A 26,997-nucleotide genomic window follows, 5' to 3' on the forward strand; every position below is an offset into this window, starting at 1 on the left:
CGATACAATGGAATAGAGATGGGCTGAGTGTCTGGCACCAGGTCAATACCAAAGTCAATATCTATGTCCAGTGTCATGCCCGGCAGGTCTGCAGGAAACACATCGGGAAAATCCCTCACAACTGGAACAGAATCAATATTGGGAATCTCTACACCGACATCCCTCACAAAGGCTAGATACGAAAGACAATCCTTCCCAACTATACGCTGGGACTTCAAAAATGAGATCACTCTACTGGGAACATAATCAGTCAAACCTCGCCACTCAATCCGTGGCACACCCGGTATAGCCAATGTGACTGTCTTGGCATGATAGTCTAGAATAGCACGACATGGAGATAGCCAATACATGCCCAAAATGACATCGAAATCCACCATACACAATAATAAAAGATCCACTCGAGTCTCCAGACCCCCAATAGTCACCACACACGACCAGTACACACGGTCTACAAAAACAATATCGCCCACCGGGGTAGATATATGAACAGGTGAAACAAGAGACTCACGGGGCATACCCAAATAACGAGCAAAGTATGATGAAACATAAAAAAGATGGAATCGGGGTCAAATAATATAGAGGCATCTCTATGGAAGATTGAAACAATACCTGTAATAACAACATCGGAAGCAATAACATAGGGTCTAGCTAGAAATGCATAGAAACGAGCATGACCGCCACCTGATCGACCTCCCCCTCTAGGGAGACCCCTAGCTGACTAACCTCCACCCCTAGCTGGTTGGGCGGGGGGTGGTGAAGTAACTGGTGCTAAAGTCGATATATCACTCCTCTGCTGAGATGAACTTGCAAGACAACAAGGGCACTGCCTCCATATATGACCCATCTCTCCACACTCACAGCAACTCCCGGGTGCTGGAGAAGGGGACTGAAGGGAACCCCTTGCACCAAAATGACTAGCAGATGCACCTGGCATAGAAGAGCCCTGAACTGAAGGAGCAAGGGATGAACTTTGCGCTGGAAAGGCACTAAGTGATGACTGGCCCTAATGAGAATTGTGAGAACCATGACCTGATGACGCCCCACGATAACCTGGGCGAGCTAGCTGAGCATGCCTGAATGGACTGCCTCTACCGTCTGAAACTGACCCCTCGAAGGAGCACCACTATAACTACCAGATCCTCGAGGCCTCTTGGCCTATCTCTCCTCTCACTCCTGGCGACGAACAGACTCAATCTCACGAGAAATGTATACAACCTCCTCAAAAGTAGTACTAGTCACCCTCTCCCTAGTCATAAGAATATGAAGCTGATAAGTGAGACCATCAACAAACCTCCTAATCCTCTCTCTATCTGTCGGAACCAACCAAATAGCATGACGAGCTAACTCGAAGAACCTTCTCTCACACTGCATCACAGTCATCTCTCCCTGACACCACCACTCAAACTACTTGCGCAGCTCCTTTATGCAAGACTGCGACACATACTTCTCCAAAAAGATAACGGAGAACTGCTGCCAGGTAAGGGGTGATGCACCTATAGGCTTACACCTCTTAAAAGCCTCCCACCAAGTGAAGGCAGCTCCAGAAAACTGATAAGTAGTGAAAGCAACCCCGCTGGTCTCCAGAATACCCATTGTACGAAGCATCCTCTAACACTTATCCAAGAAACCCTGGGCATCCTCGCCCTCTGCACCACTGAAAGTCAGAGGCTGAAGTCTACCAAACCTCTCTAACCTATAATGCTCGTCCTCTGGCATGGCAGGAACTACATAGTCCTGAGCAGCCGCAACCGGTTGGGCTGGATGTGCCCCCAGTGTTTGAAGTCCCTGTACGACCTGCTTAGGTATGCGAGCGGCGGGAGTCTGAGTGCCTCCCCCGGTCAGAGAAGTAGCTGCGATTATTGTAACTGAGACCGCCTGAGCTAGACTAGTGCAAACTAATAGAATTTGAGCCAAGGTGTCCTGAAGACCCGGAATCACAATGGGCACAGCTGGTGCTGCTGGAGTGTCCACAACTAGGACCAGATCCTGAATTGAGGCGGCTGGTGGATCTGCAGGTGCTGCTCTAGTTGCTGTGCAGGACACACCCTTGCCCCTACCATGACCACGACCGCATCCTCGGCCTCTAGCGGCCACAGTTGGTGGTGCTGCTGGTCGTCCATCCTGACCGATAACGCGTGTCGTCACCATCTGTGAGAGAATAGAATAACAGAAGTTTAGTACTCGGATCAACAAAATTGCACAACTAGAATTTCAAGAATATAAAGTTTTTCCTAAAGATTCTGCAGCCTCTCGAGGATAAAGTCATTACCACACAGACGGTAAAGCACAATCAAATAGGGTTCTAATCCAATTGAGTTCAATTGGGAATTCAAAAATTCTATAATGCTTGATCCTATATCACCAAGCATAAAATATACACCAGCTGATATTCTGATATAGGATTCGTGCGAGGAATTTCCTGTGAGGTATTCTGATATATGGCTTCAAATAGGGTTCTATACTTTATTAGAGCGGTTGGATCTATATCTGGGAGATTGTTTGTTTGCATGGTGTCCCAGTTTCCATCATTTCAGATAGGGGTACTCAGTTTACTTCACAGTTTTGGAGGTCGGTACAGCGAGAGTTGGGTACTCAGGTTGAGTTGAGCATAGCTTTTCACCCTCAGACGGACGGGCAGTCCGAGCGCACTATTCAGATATTGGAGGACATGTTGCATTTTTGTGTCATTGATTTCGGAGGGTCGTGGGATCAGTTTCTACCACTTGCAGAGTTTGCTTGTAACAACAGCTACCAGTCGAGTATTCAGATGGATCCATATGAGGCTTTGTGTGGGAGGCAGTGTAGATCTCCAGTTGGTTGGTTTGAGCCGGGTGAGGCTAGGATATTAGGGATAGACTTGGTGCAGGATGCTTTAGAAAAGGTGAAGGTAATTCAGGAGAGGCTTCGTACAGCGTAGTCGAGGCAAAAAAGTTATGCTGACAGGAAAGGGGGGTGTCTTACATGGTTGGTGAGAAGGTTCTGTTGAAGGTTTTGTCCATGAAGGGTGTTATGAGATTTGGGAAGAAGGGTAAATTGAGTCCTCGGTTCATTGGGCCTTTTGAGGTGCTTCAGAGGATTGAGGAGGTGGCTTATGAGCTTGCTTTGCCACCCAGCTTGTCGAGTGTGCATCCGGTATTTCATGTTTCTATACTCCAGAAGTATATTGGGGATCCGTCTCATGTTCTGGATTTTAGCACGGTTTAGTTGGATGGTTATTTGACTTATGATGTGGAGCCAGCAACTATTGAGTGTCGGGTTCGAAAGCTGAGATCAAAGGATATAGCTTCAGTGAAAGTGCAGTGGAGAGGTCAGCCCGTGGAGGCGGCTACCTGGGAGACCGAGCAGGAGGTGCGGAGCAGATATCCTCACCTTTTTGAGGCTTCAGGTATGTTATTTGACTCGTTCGAGGATGAATGTTTGTTTAAGATGGGGAGGATGTGACGACTCGGCCAGTCGTCTCATGAGTTACAGCTCTGTTTCCCCTATTTTTGCTTTTTATTGCTTTTTCTATCGGTTCTATATGTGATTGGGTTCGTTGGCTCGGGTTCGGAAAGGATTTGGTAAGGTTTGAGACACTTAGTCTCTTTTGAGGAAGCTTAAGTTGGAAAAGTCAACCGGATGTTGACTTATGTGTTAGAGGGCTCGGATGTGAATTCCGATGATTCAGAAAGCTTCGGGAGGTGATTTGGGATTTAGGAGCATGATCGGAATATGTTTTGGAGGTCCGAAGTAGATTTAGGCTTGAGTTGGCGAAATTAGATTTTTGGCATTTTCCGGTTGATAGGTGAGATTTTGATATACGGGTCGGAATGGAATTTCGATAGTTTCAAAAGTTCTGTTGTGTCATTTGGGATATGTGTGCAAAATTTTAGGTTATTCGGACATGGTTTGGTATGCTTTTTGATCAAAAGCGTAATTCGGAAGATTTGGAAACTTAGTCTTGAATCCGATGAGTTTTGGTTGATTCGATGCTGTTTGAGGTGTTTTGAAGATTGATATAAGTTTGGATGGTGGTATATGATGTGTTTGTGCTTTTGGTTGAGGTCCCAAGGGCCTCGAATTAGAGCCAACAACACCAACTCTACAAATTTTAAAAGATACTTATGGAAATACTTTATAAAAGGGCGAGGATTGGATTTGAGCATAAAGAGGAAAATTTTAAACCCAACTATTTCACCCGAAAGATGAAAGGAGGGATACCTCCCGCTTTACCTGAAGAAGCAGACGACGAAATTCAAGAAAATGAAAGAAACTGGGCATGTTATAGAAATTAATGCTTGATGGGCTGTGGAAGGATGCATGGGTTTGTCCAGGACGCGATGAAGCTCTTCGTCGTGATGCCTGATAAGGGTAGCATGCATGCCTGAAGTAGTTATATATAGTGCTGTGGCTATAAAGCCCACAAATTTGATGACGCTAGCTGCGAGGATTTTCAGGAAAATGCGTTTGTAGACATGTAAAATTTATTGGATTCAAATTCAATAAATTATTTGGATTATATTTTAAATATACTATTCCAAATAAATATTATGGGCTAATATAATTGAATTAATTATTTAAGTCCAATAAATATTGACTGGGCTAGTCCATTTAATTGGACTACAAATGATGAGCCCACCTCATTAGGCCCAAGATGTCATCTTCCTAGAGGCCCAGTGTCACGTGTCAAATGACGTGGCACGCCAAGTCAAGCGGAAAAGCCAATAGGACCATGCCACGTGTCAAAATGACAAGGCATGTCAAGTCACACTAAAAGGCCAATGAAATCGCGCCACGTGTGCAAGTGACATGTTCTGGCCAATCAAATATGGCCATGTCACACTTCAATTTGATTGGTCAGAAAGAGTTTGTTCTTATTACAACTCCTCCCTTCCACAACTATAAATAGGGGTCTTCATAACATAGAAAAGAGACCAGAAGTCATAACAAGAAGCAAGAGAGAGCTCGTGGATCAAAAGCTGCAAATTTCTCGACAAGTTTCAGGCTTCAAGCAACCAAGTTCAAGTTCAAGAAATCAAGTTCAAGTTCAAGAACGAAGAACAAATCAAGTTCAAGCTCAAGAACAAAGAATAATTCAAGTATTCAAGAACGAAGTCAAATCAAATACAAGGCGTTCATGATCAAGGCTACTTGTTCGTGATAAAATTTATGGCAACAATTAAAGTGTTCGCGATGGATAAATCAAATTAAAATTCAAGATCAAGCTCAAAAGCCCTTGAATTTATACTAAAAAAGAAGAATCGGAGGATCCATAGAGATTGTAACACTCAAATATTCGAAATAATATACTATGATTGTTGCGATATTTTCGGTCTTAATTTTATTTTCTCAACGCAATTTATTGTCTACAAATTCTAGCATGCCCAGTGGGACAATCTCTACCTCTCATCTCAACTTTTCAATCACCAAAGTCCGAGAACATTGAAATGGCTTCAAAGAAAATCAACTCCGGTTCAACTTCCACCAAGGCTGCTAACTCCAGGTTCTACGCTGATGTGGAAAGCATCCTCGATGTTACCTTTGGAAGCTTCGGACCAGTTACGAGGAGCAAAGCAAGCTCTTTAGGACAATAAGCATCCCAAGTGATGTCCGCATCAACCCCTATTTTAGGATCTTCATCCTCAAAAGGAGCAAGATCTTCCACAAACGCATCTGAAGGAGGAAGTGATGTTGCTGAAAAGATCAAGAAAACTCTTACTCTACTTGACCTCTCCGGATCCAAGTACTCTGCTGTGAAGGAAGATGATGATGCTTCAAGTGATGGATCCTCCCCACTTACACCACATAGTGTGAGCCAATAAAGGATCAATCTGTGTGAAAATCCATGCTACTCTCCGTCGTCCACGAAAATCATGCAAGCCATGGTAACAAACACTTCATCTATGGAGGAGCAGTTGGCAAACTTGACGGAAGAAATAGCTAGCTTGACCAAATGCATGCAAAATCAAGAGGCTAGAATTGACAAGCTAATAGACAGGGTGGGAATCTTGATAGAAGAAGAATCCACCCATGCACCCGGCAAGCTCCCAGGAGTTCTAGAGAGTGACTCTCCCCCAAGACAAGTATAATCCACTAAGGTTATCCCTGTCTCATCTGAAGGGATAATTCCAATCGATTAACTGAAGGAGTTCATTGAAGGAACCATTAAGAACAAAAATGAAGTTGCTGCCAAATCCTCCATTACATATGCAAAGTCGTACACTGCAAGGGTCGATATGTTGAAGATGCCTGCTGGCTATCAACCTCCAAAGTTTCAACAGTTTGATGGTAAAGGTAACCCAAAGCAATATGTGGCGCACTTCGTGGAAACGTGCAACAATGCTGGAACTTATGGAGATTACCTCATCAAGTAGTTTGCCTGCTCCCTAAAAGGAAATCTTTTGACTGGGACACGGACCTCAAGGCTGGATTTATCGATAGCTGGGATCAACTAGAGCAAGAGTTCCTCAATCTCTTTTATAGTACGAGACATACTGTGAGTATGATAGAACTTACAAATACTCGTCAACGAAAGGGGGAACCAGTTATCGACTTTATCAATCGTTGGAGAAATGCAAGCATCAACTGCAAAGACAGGCTTAGTGAAGCTTCAGGCATAAAGATGTGCATCCAAGGCATGCATTGGGGATTGCGCTACATCTTGCAAGGTATCAAGCCTGGCACATTTGAAGAACTTGCAACTCGTGCCCATGACATGGAATTGAACATGGCCTCCACTGGAAATGAAAGGCTGCCCATCTATGAACCTCACAAAGGGAATGACAAGCAAGAAGTCAGGAAGTGGGGCAAGTTCGTACCCAAGTCTGAAAGCATAGAAGATATGAATGTCAACACGTCACCTATGAAGTTCACGACGAAGGTGAGCAAGAAACAAAGTATGAAATCCACTTCTTTTCAAGATAAGCCAAGTAGAAAGTTGACTCTAAAAGAAATGCAGGCAAAAGAGTACCCATTCTTGGATTCTGATGTGCTAGCCATTTTCGAAGAACTCTTCAAGTTAAATCTCATTGAGCTTCCGGAGATAAAGTGACCAAATGAAGCTGGGAAAATGAATGACCCAAATAACTGCAAATATCACCGATTTGTAAGCCACCCTCTGGATAAGTGCTTTGTCTTCAAGGACAAAGTTATGGACTTGACCGTGAAAAGAAGATCGTGCTTGAAGATGATAAAGAAAGCGCGAACCAAGTCTCTATCACCTTTGGCTCATTCAGTCTAGATGAATTATGCAGTTTAAAAGGAATCAAAAATGAAGAATTACTGGTGAACAACAAAGTTGAAGACGATCAACCTGATGATGATGAAGGTTGGACGTTGGTGACTTGTTGCAGGCACCACAAAAGGAGCCCATGAAAAGAATCAGTAGAACAACCAACAAGGAAGATGATGGTAAAAAGACCAATGAAAAAGAATCCAGTTAGGCATTTGAAGAAAGCAAAAGTAGAGATGCACCATTCTCAAAAGCCACGAAATCCAGTGACCTTGAAGGAGTTTACCAAGTTTGTTCCACACAAAGATTTCCCATGAGGGTATCGATGCTTCTTGTTGCCATGCTGACAAAGGGGAAGAAAAGAGTGACGACTTACCGTTGGCACCATCTTCGGAAAAGCCCATCGAGTCAACTCCTCAAGAAGTTAATGCTTGTGAGGAAAAGGTCACGTTCACAAATGATGATCTTTTGCTAGGTGACACTCCTCATAACCGCCCATTGTACCTGGTTGGCTATATGCGCAATGAAAGGGTAAATCGAATTTTGGTTGATGGAGGATCCTCAGTGAACATTTTGCCAATCCACACTGTGAAAGAACTTGGTATTCCCATGAATGAACTCTTAGAAAGTCATGTGATGATCCAAGGATTCAACCAAGGGGGGCAAAGAGCCATAGGCGCGATCAGGATGGGAATCACTATTGAAGATATGCAATCAAGTGCATGGCTGCATGTGATCGATGCGAAGACTTCATACAATGTTTTGCTTGGGAGACCTTGGATACATGAGAATAAAGTATTTTCATCTACCTATCATCAATGTTTAAATTACTACGAGGGTGAAGTCGAGAAGAAGATAGTTGTTGATGATGAGCCATTCACCGAGGCTGAGTCACACTTCGTCGATGCAAAGTTCTACTTGAAGAATCGCATTGTGAAGGAGCTAAAAGTTGATGATGGCATGAAAAGCAAGAATGACGAGCCCATAACTAAAAGAGCTGAGGTGACTATGGGTAAAGCTAAAGCTGTTACTGAGGAGGTACACGCTGTCACACCTCCTTTTTTACCTACACTCCCAGAGAGGGTGTGTAAAGGGAGCTTTTTCCAACTTAAAATGACAATCGAAATGGGATTCATTAATTATTAAAAATTTAGAGTCGCCACTTGGGATAATTTATGGTGTCCCAAGTCACCGGTTCAAATCCCGAATCGAGGAAAAGATTGACTCTGTTTTACAGTCCACGAACACAGAAATCTGGGTAAGGAATTCTGTTAACCCGGGAAAAGGTGTTAGGCATTCCCGAGTTCCGTGGTTCTAGCACGGTCGCTCAACTATTATAATTGGCATATTATCTTATTTTAGTACATGTTTAAACTTATGTGCAAATTTTAACTTAAACCGTTTTTATTCATTTTTTAAAGAAAATTGCAACGTTATTAAAACACGTTTCAAACCACGTCACATAAATGCACCCGTGATTTTGACATATTTTAACATCGTTGAGATTTGGATTTGGGTCACATAAATGCGCACCCGAATTTAAGAATGTAATATTATTAAACTAACGCGCCTAAAGCAATTACGAATTTGCAACTTTGCGAGTGCCATGGAAAATTCGCTAAATCGCGCGCCTTGATTTCTAAAAAAATAAACAAGTTAATTAAACGAGGTCCGTGCATTTAAGATTTTTGTTTGTCACGGCACACCTCGAATTTCCATACAAAATGTGTGCCAAGAAACCAATAACGAGCATCACCAAGCGAAACAGAGTTGAGTTACTGAAACTTGATACACGAACTTCAAACAAGAATAATAGGGAATTGTGGCAAAAAAAATAATGGCACACCAGTTGATCTCCAATTTTCTCACTACTGCGCAATCAACTAATAGCAAATAATAAGCTAAGACTATGAGCTGCTAATTTACATGTAAGACACCGTACAACTTAACACATCAAATACTAAAAAATAAGTAATCCAGTACGCTAAATACTATGCTAAATGAAAACAAGAAAGATAAATTTCTTATCACCTCAATTTAATATACATCCAATGATGAGTTCAAAAACAGTAACACCTAAAGTTAATTTAAAAACCAAATTTTGATTCATGAGCTTCAACCATATGACAACAAACTTAAATATACTCCAAAAGAACAATCGGCACATGTACATTTGTTTAAGCTAAAGCAAAAGCAAAAGCAAAAGGCAAAAGCAAAAGGGTACTATTATTTTAGTCGCTTTTAATATTTCGGGAAAAATTCAAAGTTATTTAAAACTCGTCGTAAGCCACACTACATAAATGTACCCGCGATCCACAATATATTTTATTTAACGTTGTTGAAATTTGGATTTGGGTCACATAAATGTGCACCCGAGTTTAAGAAAATTAATTTAAACTACGTGCCTAAAGCAACTACGAGGTTCATGAATCATTTTCTTTTTAAGACTACTACTACACTGTTCATATTCAGTTGTTGCCACAATTATAAAGCATTGATGAACGAATAAAAAATACGATCTTTTCTCTCCATTTTGCTATTTCCTTCTCTTTCATTTTTCTTACAAACAATTATCTGCAATAACGCATGAACACCCATTTAGATCACAAAACTTTCATCTAACCTCAAATAATCTTCAATTTTATCTAAATAAAGCTTAGAGCAGTGAGAATTTACCACAACCTAACCAAAATTTCTCACGACAAAAACTCCATTGAGTAACAATTTTAGTATTGAAAAATAAGGAATCACGACAATAAATTTATTTATTTATTTAGCATCCGAGAAAGAGATAACAAACCTTTAAACATCTATTTATCTACCTAGACTAAAAAGACAAAAGTATACCAGACAATTTGTTGGTTTCCAAATACACTCTTTAACACTCAAACTCCGGATTCAACGCAAATGCCATAGAGCTACAAACTCGATCATGTCTTAAATTCACTCCAAACACTAAACAATTCCACAAAGGAGTAAAGGGAAAAACAGGCAGCCACAATCATATGAGCAAACAAAGTAATAAACATTAACTCTCACTATTGATTCAACACATCTTTTAATTACTTTTTAAAATCAGTTATAACAACTAGATTAAAATAAATAGGAGGTTGAGGCAATGAACCTGTTGAAGCCGATTTTTCCTTAATCATAGTAGAAGAATAAATGTACACAAAGTTTGCCTCCAGAATCCAAACGAAAGTGAAACAGCCATGAAAACAAGCACGAACAGCAATCGAACAGGACCACAAACCGCACCTTGGACCGGCTGCTAGAACCTCGACTCGGACTGCCTCTCTCTAGCAGCAAACACTCTAAACCAAAATACAGAGAGATTTTTTCGAATGAACTGAGATCGGAACCATCATCGACAAACTTGTATGACACCTCGGCTAATACTCGTCGAACTCCATCAGAGAAGATGAGCGTGTTCGTGGGATTTCGTGACTGTTTCGAGGTCTTTTCTACAGCTGGTTTCGCTTCTCGTTTGGGTGAGGGTGAGTTCCTAGGGTTCTTGCCAAGAAGATGAAGAAGAGAGGTCAGCTATGTTCTTTTTCGTTCAAGAAAATCTGAAAAATGCTCTAGCTCCTCTATTACTGTTGCTGTGTTTTCTTCACTTCTAGCTCCAGATTTTCTGTTATTTTTGTTCAAGAAGAAGAAGAAAGGTTTTTGGGTCCTCTCATGGCTGCTTAGATGTAAGGAAGATACAGCTCATATACCGGGGTCTGTTTTTGCACTATTGCAGCTGAGCCTCTCTTTTCAGTGTACTGCAGGCGCTAGGGTTTTGTGTTTGGTTCCATGCTCTCTTGTTCAAGAAGAAGAAGGCATGGGTGTGCGGCTAAGCTCTTGTTTTTCTTGGAGAAAAATGAAAGATCCCTTAATGTAGAAAAACGGTTGATTGTGCTAAGTGTAGTCTAGGGTTATTTTAAGACTAGTTTTGGTTATATATAGGGGTTTTTAGGTTAAGGGGTATGGGCCTAGAACTTATGGGCTTGAAAATTATGAGTTAGGTCCAAAAATTAAGCTTAAAATGGGTCGCTCGAGCCCAAGTTTTATTCTTTCCTTGCGAACGAGATTAAAAATATGCTTCTCATTTATTAACTAATCTTACTATTGAAATAATTATTAAAATAAAACAAACCGTTAAAACAAACCTATTTTTAGTATTTTCAAATATCATATTAAGATAAAAATACGATACTATTTTTTGTATTTTTTAGGATTAAAAATAACTACAAAACATTAATGAACCTATTTTTTATAATTTTTATTTTCTTGTAATAAAATAAAGTAAAAGAATCAAAATTAATTAAAATAGTTATATTAGGCCTAAATTAAATATTTTACGCTAATATATAAAAAATCTTGGGGAGGGTCAAAAATCACATGTCTACACACGCCAATGTGAATAAATCTCATAAAGAGGGTATTGCGTCTTATGGAAAGAAAGTAAGTCTCGTGCTCCAATATGTCCCTAAAAGGAAGAAAGACGAGGGCAAATCATCTAATCTCCAAACTAACGCGCTAAAGGAGTTAACTCTTCCAGTAAAACGAATTGAGGCAGTAAAGTTGTCCTCGAAGTCGTTTGCAGGGTTTGTCGCCCAAAATGGTTTGCAGAATGTGGCACTCCCTACAAAGTGAACAGATGAAGGTTTTGACCCTAACGCTTACAAGCTATTTGCAAAAGATGGATACAATCCCAATGAGCCGTCAAAGTTAGGGAAGCTCCCATCAAAAGCTGCAACGAGGCAACCACGTGAAGGTTTGGGATACAAGCAACCGTCACCAGTGCGCATCTCAATAAGAAGGGCGAGTAGCAATTATATCACTATAGAAGACGAATCTGCCACTTCTAACAAGCCTTCTGTCTTTTATCGACTTGGAAAATCGCCTGTAAGGACCTCCGTATTTGAAAGATTGGGTCCATTAAAGAAAGGGAACAAGTTCCAGAGAAATTTTCAAAGCATAAGAACACTCGCTTCGCCTAAAATCCAGAAGATCTCTAAGGATTTCCAAAGTTTGGTTCCTTCTAGAATGAGGCGACAAACAAAACTTGTGGTTTCATGTAAAGAAGAACTGAAGGTAAAGCCATATACTATGGTCTACACCAAGGAGCGTGACGAAGATGAAGAAAGTATGGGTTCTTCGTATCATGTTACTGTACAAGGCAATAATGGTGTTCCATCTTCAATGGAGGATAATGCAGAATTGGAGGATGTTTCACCATGTTATCACATATCCTTCAACGATGGGGACCCTCAAGAAGATGAAGATGCAAAAGACGCTTCACCCGAATTTGAAGAAGGAGTGAAGACGATAGTTGATGCCTTAAAAGAAGTTAACCTTGGCACCGATAAAGAACCAAGACCCACCTACCTAAGTGCTTTACTAGAAGCTGATGAAGAGAGCACTTATATTGAGTTACTCAAGGAGTTCAGGGATGTCTTCGCTTGGAGTTACAAAGAGATGCCTGGCTTGGACCGGAAAGTTGCACTCTATCACCTTGCAGTCAAAAATGGTGCTCCCCCTATTAAACAAGCTCAAAGGCGTTTTAGGCCGGACTTGGTTCCCTTGATTGAAACCGAAGTTAACAAACTCATCGAAGCTGGCTTTATTGGTGAAGTTAAATACCCAACATGGGTTTCAAATATTGTTCCTGTAAGGAAGAAAAATAGCCAGATTCGAGTGTGCGTTGACTTTAGGGATCTTAACAATGCATGTCCGAAATATGAATTCCCGCTTCCCATTCTAGAACTGATGAGTGATGCTACTACTAGGTACGAGGCAATGTCATTTATGGATGGTTCATTAGGCTATAACCAAATTTGCATGGCGCTAAAAGATGAAGAGCTTACTGCATTCCGTACCCCCAAGGGTATTTATTGCTACAAGGTAATGCCTTTTGGCTTGAAAAATGCTGGTGCTACTTACCAAAGGGCTATGTAGAATATTTTTGAGGATCTTCTCCACAAGAATGTCGAATGCTATGTTGACGACTTGGTGGTAAAATCAAGAGAGAAGGACGACCACTTGAAAGATTGAGAATGGTGTTTGAGTTGCTCTGGAGTTACCAACTTAGGATGAACCCATTAAAATGTGCCTTTGCAGTTACTTTCGGAAAGTTCCTTGGTTTTATTGTTCGACATCGAGGGATTGAAATTGATCAAGCCAAAGTAGATGCAATCTTGAAAATGCCTGAGCCTCGGGACATTCACGAATTGAAAAGTCTGCAGGGAAAGTTAGCGTACCTTAGGAGATTCATATCAAACCTAGATGGGAGGTTCCAACCATTCAGTCGCCTTATGAAGAAAGGTGTCCCTTTAAATGGGACCAAGCGTGTAGCAATGCCTTTGAGACCATTAAATCCTACTTGATGAAGCCTCCAGTTCTGGCAGCCCTTATACTTGGAAAGTCACTGATACTATACATTTCAGCACAAGAAAGGTCTGTTGGAGCACTATTGGCCCAAGAAAATAGTGAAGGGAAAGAAAACTCCCTTTACTACTTGAGCAGGATGATGACACCAAATGAGCTGAATTATTCGCCAATTGAAAAGTTATGTTTGGCGCTAGTCTTCTCAATCCAAAAGTTGAAGCACTACTTTCAAGCTCATGTCGTTCATTTGGTTTCTAGAGCAAATCCCATCAAGTTCGTGATGTCAAAACCTGTCCTTAGTGATCGACTAGCAAGGTGGTACCTCCAGTTTCAACAATTTGAAATCGTGTACATCCCTCAAAAGGCTATAAAAGGACAAGCGTTAGCGGACTTCTTGGCAGATCACCCTATACCAGATGACTGGGAGCTAACATACAAACTACCTGATGAGGAAGCCATGGTCATCGAAGTTCAGCCTGCATGGAAGATGTAGTATTTGTCACATCACGGAGGAGCTGGTGCTGGTGTAGTATTTGTCACTTCTCAAGGTAAAGTTCTACCCTACTCTTTTATGTTGACGCAACTCTGTTCTAACAACGTTGCTGAGTATCAAGCACTAATACTTAGGCTCGAAATGGCTGTCGAAATGAAGCAGTTGCAATTGCAAGTCTTTGGTGACTCTCAGTTAGTGGTCAATCAGCTTTTAGGTAATTACGAGGTCAAGAAGCCTGAACTACGCCCATATCATGATTACGCTAAAAATTTAATGGGGTGGCTCGGTGATGTGACTATTCAGCATGTGCCAAGGAAAAAAAATAAGAAGGCAGATGCTTTAGCTGCCCTAGCTTTATCTTTAACCCTGCCTGATCAAGCGCAAGTTACTGTCTGTCAAAAATGGGTAGTACCACTGCCAAATGAGGCTGAAGGTGAAGAAAATAAACTCAAGCATCTTGTCGCTATTTCTAAAGTCGAGAAAGAAGAATGGAGACAACCTACTATCGACTACTTGTGTTATGGGATACTTCCAGAAAATCCGCGGAGAAGAACTGAAATCCGTCGTCGTAAACCTCGCTTCCTTTACTACAAAGATACCCTATACAAAAGATCATTCGAGGGAGCACTCTTGCGATGCTTAGGGGAAGATGAAGCACTCCAAGCTTTGCAAGAAGCGCATTCTGGGGTATGTGGGTCACACCAGTCTGGACCAAAGCTTCAATTCCATATAAAAGGGATGAGATACTATTGGCCAACGATGGTAAAAGATTGTTTGGACTATGCTTGAAGATGCAAGGCTTGTCAATTCCATGCGAATTTTATTCATCAACCTCCTGAAGTGTTGCACCCGACTGTTGTATCCTGGCCGTTTGACGCTTGGGGATTGGATGTTGTTGGACTACTGCCAAAGTCCTCTGGCGGGCACCTATACATCTTGGCTGCAACTGACTACTTCTCAAAATGGGCTGCAGTTGTTGCTCTTAAGGAAGTAAAGAAGGAAAATGTTGCAAGTTTCATCCGAGTAAACATTATTTATCGCTTTGGCATTCCTCGTTACATAATAACGGATAATGGAAAGTCAATCGATAATATGCTGATGAACAAGATTTGTGATCTCTTTGGCTTCAAGTAACGTAACTCTTCGATGTACAATGATGCCGCCAATGGTCTAGCTGAGGCATTCAACAAGACTCTATGCAACTTGTTAAAGAAAGTCGTCTCCAAATCCAAACGAGATTGGAATGATCGTATGGAAGAAGCTTTATGGGCATATAGGACGACTCGCCGCACGCCAACACAGGCAACTCCTTATTCACTCGTTTGTGGAGTCGAAGTTGTCGTGCCACTTGAGCGTCAAATACCTTCGTTACGACTGGCTATTCAAGAAGGGATCACTGATGAAGAAAATGCTCGACTTCAATTAGCAGAGTTGGAGGCTCTTGATGAGAAGAGGTTGGAAGCTCAACAAAGTCTTGAATGTTATCAAGCTCGATTATCTCGCGCCTTCAATAAAAGAGTTCGCTCGAAATCCTTTCAAGTAGGAGATCAAGTCCTTGCCGTACGAAGACCCATAATTACTTCCCATAAACCAGTAGGAAAGTTCACTTCAAAATGGGATAGGCCATATGTCGTACAAGAAGCTTACTCAAGTGGGGCTTACAAGTTGGTTGATGCAGATGGCATGAGAATCATCCCTATCAATGGCAAGTTTATTATCCTTGAAGTTGCAATGCTCCTCGACGTACGAGCCTAAACTGCAAGTCATGACGCTCCTTGATGCATGAGCCTAAACTGCATGTTTCTACACTCCTGGCCCACATGATTCTAAATTGTGTGCGCCCCTTACAAAAAAGAGTCTGCTAGGTTGAAAACTTCGAAAGAGGCGGCCTAGGCAAAAGTTAGGACACAAAAAAACAGGAAAAAAAAATCACACATTCTGAACTACGGTATGACTTGATCCTCTTTTCGAGGTACGTAGGCAGCTTAGAGTTTCATTCTGAGTTCAGTCGCATGATTTTAAAAGATACATAGTGCCCCAATTGTTGTCCAAGTAAAGTATGAAAGGAATGTAAAATCAAACTGAAATGTCATCCTCCTGTTGAACTTCGGATCTCATTTGATTTAAAGGGGGCAACCCTCCATGGTAAAATGGTGTCTTCACTGAAATGATGACAATATTTGCATCAAAGTCTGGGGATTCGCTATGTCTTCATTTTCGCATAACCTTCAAGTTTGTTGGTCTTCATATCTGCTCACTGCCCTAAAAAGGGGATGTTTGTGTCGGACTTTTCTAAAGGTTTTTGTTGCGAACTTTTAAAGGTGTTCGTCTCGAACCTTTAAAGGTATTTGAAGTTTTAAAGGTTTCCGTTGCGAACTTTTAAAGGTGTTTGTTGCGAACTTTTAAAGGTGTTCGTCTCGAACTTTTAAAGGCATAAGGTTTTCGTTTCGAACTTTTAAAAAGGCGTATGTTTCGAACTTTTGAAGGTGTTTGTGGCAAACTTTAAAAGGTCCCCACTGTCGACTTTTAAGAATTTCTATCATGAACTTTTAAGGGCCTTTGCCACGAATCTTTAAACGTCTTCGTCGCGAGTTTTTAAGAGTCTTCGCCGTGAACTTTTAAAGGTCTTCATCGCCTGCTTTTAAGGATCGCAATTTTTTATGGGTCTTCCCCATAAATGTTAAAGGTATTCGTCGCGAACTTTTACAGGTCTTCATTGCAAACATTTAAAGATCTTCAATGTGAACTTTTAAAGATCTTGATCACGAGCTTTTAAGGATCTTTGCACGAATTTTTATGGGTCTTCCCCGTAAATTTTAAAGATATTCGTCACGAACTTTTAAAGGTCTTCACCACGAACTTTTAAAGATCTTAACCACAAGCTTTTAAGGATCTATGCACGAACTTTTATGGGTCTTCCCTCAAATTTTAAAGGTATTCGTTGCGAACTTTTAAAGATCTTCACAACTTTTAAAGGTCAAGATCTTGACCACAAGCTTTTAAGGATCTTCGCGCGAACTTTGTTTAAGGATCTTCACGCGAACTTTTATGGCTCCCCGCAAATTTTAAAGGTTTTTATCGTGAACTTTATGGTTTGCCATCACAAATTTTAAAGATCTTCATCACAAACTTTTAAAGGTCTTCATCTCGAACTTTTAAAGTACTTTAAAGTACTTTATAAAGAAGAAACCAAATTAGCGCTAATAAATTGGTGTTCAACAATGGAGGGGCAGGCGGCTATTTATAGGAGTAGTGAGGAAGTTACTGAAAGACTAATGCCGATGTGGGAGAGTTATAATTATCAGTATCCAAAAAGAACTAGGAAAAAATCCATGGGCGGTGCAAAGTTTTCCTAGCCTAATTAGAGTTAGGCAGGGTATTGTCTTGGTGCATCCCAATTCCCAACTTAAGCAAATTGATTCACAGTAGGATACGTAAAGGCACGGGACCCCATACTGTGCGGTAATTGTCTAAAAAGGGGGGATATGATACCTATGTTAATTAAGAAAGTAATGCAAACGTGTCAATGCCTTGAATGAGATGTAACTTTCATTATCTACTACTTGAGCTTGGTAACCAGTATTGAAATTTCAAGTGCAAAGTCCAAGTAGTCCACGTACATGTTCTTTCATTACTATGGGGAGGACTTTAATGTGATTCTAAAGACATAATTGATTGCTCTAAAAATCAAGTGGAACTAAATTATCTTGGTACTTGAAAGTTTAAGAGCAGTCACTAAGTTCAACGACAACTAAATGGTATTTGAGCATTCTTATACATATATATGTGCTTATACACGTGGAATGTATTTGGATAAGTTGTCTTATAATTTGGGCTTGCTAGTTTCTCGAGAATGCCAGCGAAATACTTACCGTGATTATTTTAATAGTCAAGTTGTTGATTTTACTAATACTTCAAGCCCAATCTTCAAATTGTACCCGATCAGTTTTGAAGTAGGGGACATTTGTAGACATATAAAATTTATTGGATTCAAATTTAATAAATTATTTGAATTATATTTTAAATATACTAGTCCAAATAAATATTATGGGCTAATATAATTGAATTAATTATTTAAGTCCAATAAATATTGACTGGGCTAGTCCATTTAATTGGGCTACAAATGATGAGCCCACCTCATTAGGCCCACAAGATGTCATCTTCCTAGAGGCCCAGTGCCACGTGTCAAATGACGTGCCAAGTCAAGCGGAAAAGCCAATAGGACCATGCCATGTGTCAAAATGACAAGGCATGCCAAGTCACACTAAAAGGCCAATGAAATCGTGTCATGTGTGCAAGTGACATGTTCTGGCCAATCAAATATGGCATGTCACACTTCAATTTGATTGGTCGGAAAGAGTTTGTTCTTATCACAACTCCTCCCTTCCACAACTATAAATAGGGGTCTTCATAACTCAGAAAAGAGACCAGAAGTCATAACAAGAAGCAAGAGAGAGCTCGTGGATCAAAAGCTGCAAATTTCTCTACAAGTTTCAGGCTTCAAGCAACCAAGTTCAAGTTCAAGAAATCAAGTTCAAGAACGAAGAACAGGAATCAAGTTCAAGCTCAAGAATGATATCTAGTTCAAGTTCAAGTTCAAGGAATCAAGTTCAATTTGTAGAGTTTAAGGAACATGGGTAGTATCTATTTTATTCTTGTGAGACAGACATCTAGATCAGTAGAGTTAGTATAAAACAGGTTCGTTTAGATCTAAGGTTGATTCTCGACAATATTTTTTTATTTATGTAACCTTGTTGTTCAGGCCAGCATGCGTGCATCTTGAATAATTCCATGGTATAAAATAACTTTGTCCACCAAAGCTTGGACGGATGAGAAAAAATCACCTAAGTGTTTTTGCGTTTGCCAAGGTATCTGGCAATTGTAAGAGTCATTCATAAGTTCATAGTTTGTAGTGACCTTTTATAGAACAGGATATTCCGGATTTAGTTGCGAGTTTCCACATGCTCAAAATTCCAACAGGTTGAACTTAAAAGGAGGAACCAAGGCCAAAGCATATAACAGTAATAACTCCAATGGTCTATAGCCACTGCTAATTGCATAGCAAAAAGACATTATCAAAAGATCTGAATCTAGAAAACTATCAGCGCAGTTATAGTTTTCAAAGCAGGCATTTGCTCTTTGCTTTTGTTTCTTTAGCGTAGACAATCTGAATATAGAAAACTACACTCGGCCTTGAAACACCTTAAGCAAAAAGCCTGAAAACATGAAAACACCTCTTGCAGTAATCTAAATGGAGTGAACCATCAGTACACGGTCAGTTCAAGTACAAATATGACAAATAAATACCAATTTATCAGTCGCAAAATGGAATCATTAATGATAATACAGCATTTTGCCACGAACAGCAGTTTACCTTTTCAGAGGTTGAGGTTTAATATTGACGAAAAGTTTCTCACCAATTGCACAAAACAAAGCCCAATTTGCCATCTGATATTGTCAATATTACATCAGATACTGTGTAATTGATAAGCGGAAGCAGCCTACATTTACTCCATGTACTGAAGACCTCCAAAACCAATAGGGACTGTTTATTAAGTAGTAAAATAGATTTCATTGCCTGCAAACATCTAAAGCTTATCACATTCCAAATAACAGGAAACATTGGTCATCCAATTAGCAATTAGATGCGACGCTTCTTTGAGAGGCGGCATCCGTTATGGGGACGTCGCGTAGTGTCCTCGATGAAAACCACAGGATTCTTATCTCCACGAGAGTGAGTATAGCCCTCTCTGAAGCTTAGAATTGCTTGCTTCTTTTTCTTAAAGAAAGTAAAGCCATTTACTTTCATGACCACTGACCTCAAGCCCCGGTCTCTGGCTTCACGCCCAACATGTTCTGCAGTTGATTCGGCAGCGTATCTTGCAATTTTCGTTCCTTTTCCTGTTATCTTACCTGCAGTAGACCCAAACTTTTTGTTCCCTTTTGAATCCGTCACAGTGACAAAGGCATTGTTGCGAAGAACTTTTATATGAACAATATCAGCATCCTGCTCAACGTGATACCTAGAAAGTGGAGCACCACCCAGAAAACCCCTCGTATTGTCCTCCGTAAGTCCTCTAACAAAGTCCATTGGTCGAGAATTGTTTCCCATCTCAGCTTCCTTTGGGCTTTCAGAATGTATGAAACACCTCCTACCAACATTATGTGGTGAATAAACATTCATTCCCAAGATTGAGTGCTGATCACTGCATATTTTGCTTTCAATCTTCCCTTGAATACCTGCAGCAAAATGATCTATTGAGCCAACAGTTCAAAAGTTACTGCGTAACTCAAGACCAGAATAAGAGACAAGGGCATATGCATGCGAGCTATACACAATACTGTTCTGCAGATGCATATTAAAAAACTGGAAAAAAATGAAAGTAAAAGAGATTCCTGGATCTACTAAATACAAGTGAGACAGACATTGTAATAGACTCAAACACATCCACATAATTACAAACCACAAGTTCTACCACTGCTGGACACAGTCCCCTTTCTATTACTCAAGATGTTAGTAATGGAGAGTCTAATTTTAAATCCAGAAGTTGTGCTCCATCTCCTTAGAAGTTCCCTTAAAAGGTTTATGGAAGCATTTTTCTTTCTCCCGCACGAGGAAGACTAGTAGTAAAATCCAGCAGGGCAGGGAAAACAGATAGAGCAATATGTAAGAGAGTCAATCTCAACAAATACCCCTCATGGAATGATTTGAGAAAATACTATGTGGGCAACCAACAACAAAACTTATGATTTTGGAATGCTTGAAAAAAAAATAGAGCAATGGAAGGAAGGATAATCCTTTAAGTTTTTACCTACTAAAGCAACAAAACAAGTAAAATAAAATCAAGGCAGGTACAGACTGGGGTGGGTCTCTATTACATGATCCTGACAGTATATGGGAGGACTATTCTACTTGGTCTTGTGATATCCTTGTAAAACTTGTCTTTCTCTTTGTAATCCATACATATATTCATAGAAAGAGAAGAAACACAAATAACACTAGTCTTCTATCCTTCCCCTAATATATTTCATCCTAAACTCTCAAGTGCTCAGCTGAACTCTTCCATTTACTTGGATCAAAATTTATCCATAACATTTGAAAAAATTCAAAAATCCACAAGCAACTACCAGCTTCCATTTTGAGGAGTCTTAGTTATTAAAGAGAAATATGAATAGTTTATCTACAATACAATCATGCAGTCTCTAATCCTCTGATTATGATTTTAACAAAAGTCAGCATGGAGAAGCAGATTCAATAACCAAAAAAGGTACAACTTTGAGACTATCATTCAACTTATAAGTCGGAATTTAATGTTTGCATAAAATAAAAGGCGGAAACCATTTAAGTTACTGGTATAAATAATATTGAGTCTGTCACTAAAGGCAAAAGTTTTAAGCTCCCAAATATATGGTTCAAAATAAACTCCAAATTCAATAATAAAGATATGCAATTTCATTAAATGGTACCCACCATAATTTGGAAGTGCAGAAAAGGTCCTGAAAGCTTGAGAAGAATGTAATTTGAAAGCATTCGCAGCCCATAAGACACTGCGTATAACTTTCATCTTGCCTGTAATAATATGAAACTTCTTCCTATTAAACAAACAAAACCAGTTTAGTAATAAGGGATTGTTGTCTAATATCTGAAGGAGGGATAGACAAATCTTTGCGAGAGAAAGAGAAATCTTATACACTGTTAAGGGGACCGAAGTGGAGCAAAAATGGCGAAGATCTGCCAAGAAATGTAGGGCGGAAGTCGAGTAGGAACCCGGTTACCCCACTTTAACAATTTAGGCTTAGGCCCAGAGTAAGTGGGCCTTAAAAGCACACTTATACGTAAAAATTGCTCGGCGCCTTATTTGATTGCCTCATTTAATTTATACCCATTTTTTTTTAAATTTTTAACTTGTACTTACTTTTTAAACAACTTCAGACATCTTTCTCATCCTCCTTCTCCTTCTTCTTCTTCTTCTTCTTCTTCTTCTTCTTCTTCTTCTTCTTCTTCTTCTTCGGATGACAATGATTTTATATGGTGATTGTAAACATATTTTAATGTAGTTTATAATGTTTTACAATGGTGAGCTGTTATGACGCTTTATTTTTTACTATTACTTAGGATTTCTTCTTCTTCTCTTTCTTAATTGCAAAATGGATTCATTAGATTTATTGTTGTTTTTGACAAATTGATGAATGGGGTTTGTTCCTGATGATATTTGGAGGTTATATTTCAAATTTGAGCTCATTTAGAGTAGATTTAGGTATCGTATATTGGATTGTTATAATTCGACGAACAAATTTCTGTTTCTAGGCAATTTGCACTTCAGGCTAAAAACGTTGGTTGCACTTCGTACATTTTGGCCTTAAATACATCTGAAGTGCAATTTTTCATTTCAGCCTTATTGGCCTTAAGCATTTGAAGTGCAATTTTTCATTTCAGACTTATTGGCCTTAAGTGTAGCAAAGTGTTTGTTGCACTTCAGACCTTTTGGCCTTAAATGCATCTGAAGTGCAATTTTTTACTTCAGACTTATTGGCCTTAAGTGCATGAAACCATTGGTTACACTTCAGACCTATTTGGCCTTAAGCGCATCTGAAGTGCAAATTTTCACTTCACATTTATTGGCCTTAAGTGAATGAAAACGTTTGTTGCACTTCAGACTTTTTGGCCTTAAGTGCATCTAAAGTGCAATTCTTCACTTCATACTTATTGGCCTTAAGTGCATCTGAAGTGCAATTTTTCACTTCTGACTTATTAACCTTAAGTGCATGAAACCATTGGTTGCACTTCAGACCTATTTGGCCTTAAGTGTATTTGAAGTGCAAATTTTTCACTTCAGACTAATTTTTTTTTTAATTTCAGACCCGATAAGTCTGAAGTTGGACGTAAAGTGGTTATGCTTGAAAACCTTTTTGCAAAGTGAGTATAGATTCAATTATAATCCCAAAATCGGGTATAGATGCAAAAGTCCCCCATTTATACAATAATTTTTCATTTGACGTTAAATATAAATGTCAAAAATTTTAATTTCTCTAGTTACCTATTTTATTATTGAAACCTAGGCCTCTCCAGTAATTTTATACTACTAGTCTTATGATACGCACTTTGTGCGTGTATCTAAGTCGATAAGTTTATGATTTTTTAAAAACTCGCATAAAAATAATATGCTTTCATTAATATTTTTGAAAATATATGTTACTGAAAATAATAAGTATGGATCATGTTTAGCTTGCTCAATACATAAGAAATATGACTTTGAGTTTTGGTATTTTCGCCGGCAATCAAAGTTATCTGATTGACTTTTTTTCTCCCTCTATCTCTCTGTCTCTTCTATAAGTTTAATTATTTTTGTTATTTGTTATGACTAGTATTAGTACCCTGCGGATGCGCGGACAATAATCATATTAAATATTTAAGTTATTTCGATTGTATATAGATAATCTTAGAATTTACACTTTTTCAGTAAATATAAATAATCATTGGATATTAACTACATGAAAAAAATTAACTATTTCTTCTCTTTTTCTTTTTTGATATCATTCTTGCTAGTGTCATTGGATCCTAAAAATAGTCAGGAAGCAAAGTAATAATTCATATTTATGGCAAAACAATCAAATGTTGAGACAATGAATGACTCTTTGGATAAGACTTAATTCTTTTACTACTACTTGAACTCTTATTTGGTGTGTTGATATCTCTTAAAAAAATATTTCTTTCTTAAAATTTCAGTTTCTAAGATATTATTTTTCAATAATAATTTTTTTTATAATAATGTAATTGAAAATATTATTCTTAATTAAAAACTCATTTTAGTTGGTTATCTAAAAATATAAAAAATTCTTTAGCTAGTGAATTGTTTTACTCCATTTTGATATTTGACTTTAACCATGTCAAATATCTGAGTTATTTGAATTATATGTAAATAAACTTAACATTTAGACCTTCTAAATAATTATAGATAATCGTCAGATATTAATTAAGAAACACTACATGAAAAAAGACTAACATTTTCTCAATTCTCGTAGTGATAATTTTATTTTTGCACTATTCTCATAGGTGTCATTGAAACTTAAAAATAGCCACAACGTGAAATAATAACTCATATTTATGGCAAAGCACAAAGGTTGACACGATATAAACGATTCTTTGATTACGACGTGGCTCTTATACTACGACTTGAACTCTTATTTGGTATGATTTTATCTTTCAAAAAATATTTCTATTTTGAAATTTCAATTTCTATAACTTTATATATATTATAATAATGATTATCTTTATAATGATGCAAGTAAATATTATCCTTAATTTAAAATTCACTTTAATTGGCTATTTAAAAATTTAAATGATTCTTTGGCCAGATTTATTTCAGTATGTCTCCACTTTAAGTTTATCGATATCTCTAGCCCCAAAATTTGAATTTTTAATACATTATATATACAAAAATTTGTTCTTTGAATCATTTAATGTTAAATTAATTGATTATTATAAAAAATTGCATATATTATCTTAAAATTATCAAGTAGTTTATTTTTCGACACCAAACTTGATTTAACCTCAATGCAAAATACTCAAATTGCATTCCAATTCAAATTCGAATATCATATCATTTTATTAGTAATAGTGATTTTTTAAAAACAACACATAATGTAAATTAAAAAAAATATTCGAAGATATCCTTATCTTATAATATATGTATTTGAGTTGAAAAAATATATATTTGAAATCGATGAGATTAACTTTCAAATTTTTTATACTCAACAAAGATGAAACATAAGAAGAAATTTGTTGTCATCTTTTATTTCTCGTTTTTAGATCTTTCTAACATTTTTTTTTCAATATTTATTTTCTTTTATCTTTTTTTTATGTCATTATTTCTTTTGTTACAAAAAATTAATTTATTTCACTATAAAAGGATGAGTTTTAATAAAAAATTATCTACATATGAACTTTAATTATATTTTTAGTCTTTGGTTGAAATTATTTCATATTTTTCTTTTGACTTTATCTAATCAACCTAAATAGGTGCTCACCCGACCACTTAAATTAAAAAAATTGAATGATGTGTAATTTATATATAATCAATATATAATATGTGTATAATCCTGTGTTGTCAGTATATCATTTGTTTATATTAGCTATAAAAAGTAAACAATAAATATGGCCAGATATTATATAAATATTCCATAAGATTTTGATTTTTTGAGTTTATCCATGATATAACTTCTATTATAATAATTTTAGAACTATCTTTTAATGTTCAAAAATATCTTATCTTTTTATTATCTTTAAATTAAAAAAAGTAAAGAGTTTTTTCGAAATAATTTGTTTACATTTAAAAAAAAATATTTCACATCATACCAATTTTTTCTTTATATATACTCTTTGTTACACTTAAAAGTCGCTATAGAAACTATCAATTAGAAATCAATTTATCTCTTGTAGAGTTTGAAAAAAAAAAACCTTTCACATAATCTAATGATTCAAAACTAATATTCTTCAACCAAAAAAATATTATACCCTTGCAATATTGGCTTGCCTACAGCTAAATGAAGGGGTTTCAGCTTGTACCCTTCAATTCCTTGAATGTGCTAAATTGAAATTAATGATAGCAATTGTATAGCCAAAGTTTTGTTATTTGCTTGATGTCCATTTATGCAAATTTACTCTTCAAACAAATATTCTTCAAGAAGAAAAAAGAAACAATTTTTTTTGTTAATATTGACTGATTTTGTGATGTTTCTTTCTCCAGCATGTATGTTTATTTTATTATATATGTAAGTAAACTTTTATTTGATTTTGTAAACTCTTTTTTGTTATTTAGACAAACATAGACGTGTACCCTATATATTACATTTATTTTAAAAGAATTTCGTTTTATTCAAATCTAGCTACAGTGTTTCAAAGAACTATACTTATAGGATTTTAAATGTGGAAGAGTTTTATCGTTATATGGAGTAGTTTTTTTTTCTTTTGCCAGAGGCGAAGTAGTATTTAAATAATTATAAAAATAACAAAAGTTCCTTACATGATTGCATATGATCATTAACCGAATTAAGTATGATAATATGATTAAAAAAATGTATTTTTAATTTGAATTCGAATTTTTGGTGTTTCTACCAACTATCGAAGTTATTTAATTGACTTTTTTTTCTCCCTCTATATCTCCATCTCTTCTATATTTTTAATTATTTTTTGTTATTTGTTTTGATTATTGAGTGTTATTTTAAAATACTATACAAAAAATCCATGAAGAGGATAATTTTGTTTGAGTAAAAAATTAAAAGAGTTTAAAGTATATTAGATGGATTATAGTCATGCTATGAGGAAAAAAAGGGGGAATTATAGTCATTGTTATATTATTCAAATCAAAAAATATTTCATATAAGGTAAATCTTGAGTGATTTTAAAATCTAAAATATCAATACTTCCAATATAGTTTAAAGAAGAAAGAATTCAGGTCTGAATCGTAATTATTATTTTTCACTGGCCAAATAGGGATTAGGTGAAATTGGGACTGATGTCGGGATGAGACACTTGTATAACGGTCTTGAACTTAGCTTTAAGCACGAGCTTATCCTAAAGTTCTAATGCAATCGTGTGTAATTAGCGTTATATGTAGATCATCAAAAAATTAATTAACAACCCTTTGAATCATCTAAAACTCTCTTCATTAATCACATTTTAAAAAACACTAATACCGTGTCATGAATATAAATTTGATAGTACCTTCCATCCGAATGTTTTTCACATTTTAAATTTTATTTGGTCTTCAATATTCAACTCTTCATAATTTTCTTTTCAAATTTTCTTTTTTACTTTATTTCATTTGATTACAATATTTACGTATTTGGGGGTAATGCAACTTATTATTCAATAGTTATTGTTCTTCGATAACAACTTAAAAATAACTATATTCATTAA

The 26,997-nt window shown here is 37.5% G+C and overlaps 1 protein-coding gene across 3 annotated transcripts; it reads right to left on the reverse strand.

The window, feature by feature from the left end:
- Positions 1 to 19,357: 19,357 nt before the first annotated feature.
- LOC107829803 (small ribosomal subunit protein uS11m) lies at positions 19,358 to 21,880 on the reverse strand. Of its 3 annotated transcripts, none has more exons than XM_075252966.1 (3): positions 21,771 to 21,880; positions 21,550 to 21,671; positions 19,358 to 20,318 (listed from the first exon to the last, which is right to left on the reverse strand). In XM_075252966.1, the coding sequence occupies exons 2-3, from the start codon at positions 21,641 to 21,643 to the stop codon at positions 19,720 to 19,722; spliced, it is 693 nt and encodes a 230-aa protein (XP_075109067.1). In that variant the 5' UTR covers positions 21,644 to 21,671; positions 21,771 to 21,880; the 3' UTR covers positions 19,358 to 19,719. The 3 variants fall into 3 exon arrangements, with proteins under 3 accessions (XP_075109067.1, XP_016512755.1, XP_016512756.1); XM_016657269.2 differs by having other exon boundaries at positions 19,358 to 20,333; XM_016657270.2 differs by having other exon boundaries at positions 21,550 to 21,861.
- Positions 21,881 to 26,997: the final 5,117 nt, after the last annotated feature.

Source organism: Nicotiana tabacum, chromosome 1, assembly GCF_000715075.1.
Source record: "Nicotiana tabacum cultivar K326 chromosome 1, ASM71507v2, whole genome shotgun sequence".
NCBI lineage: Eukaryota > Viridiplantae > Streptophyta > Magnoliopsida > Solanales > Solanaceae > Nicotiana > Nicotiana tabacum.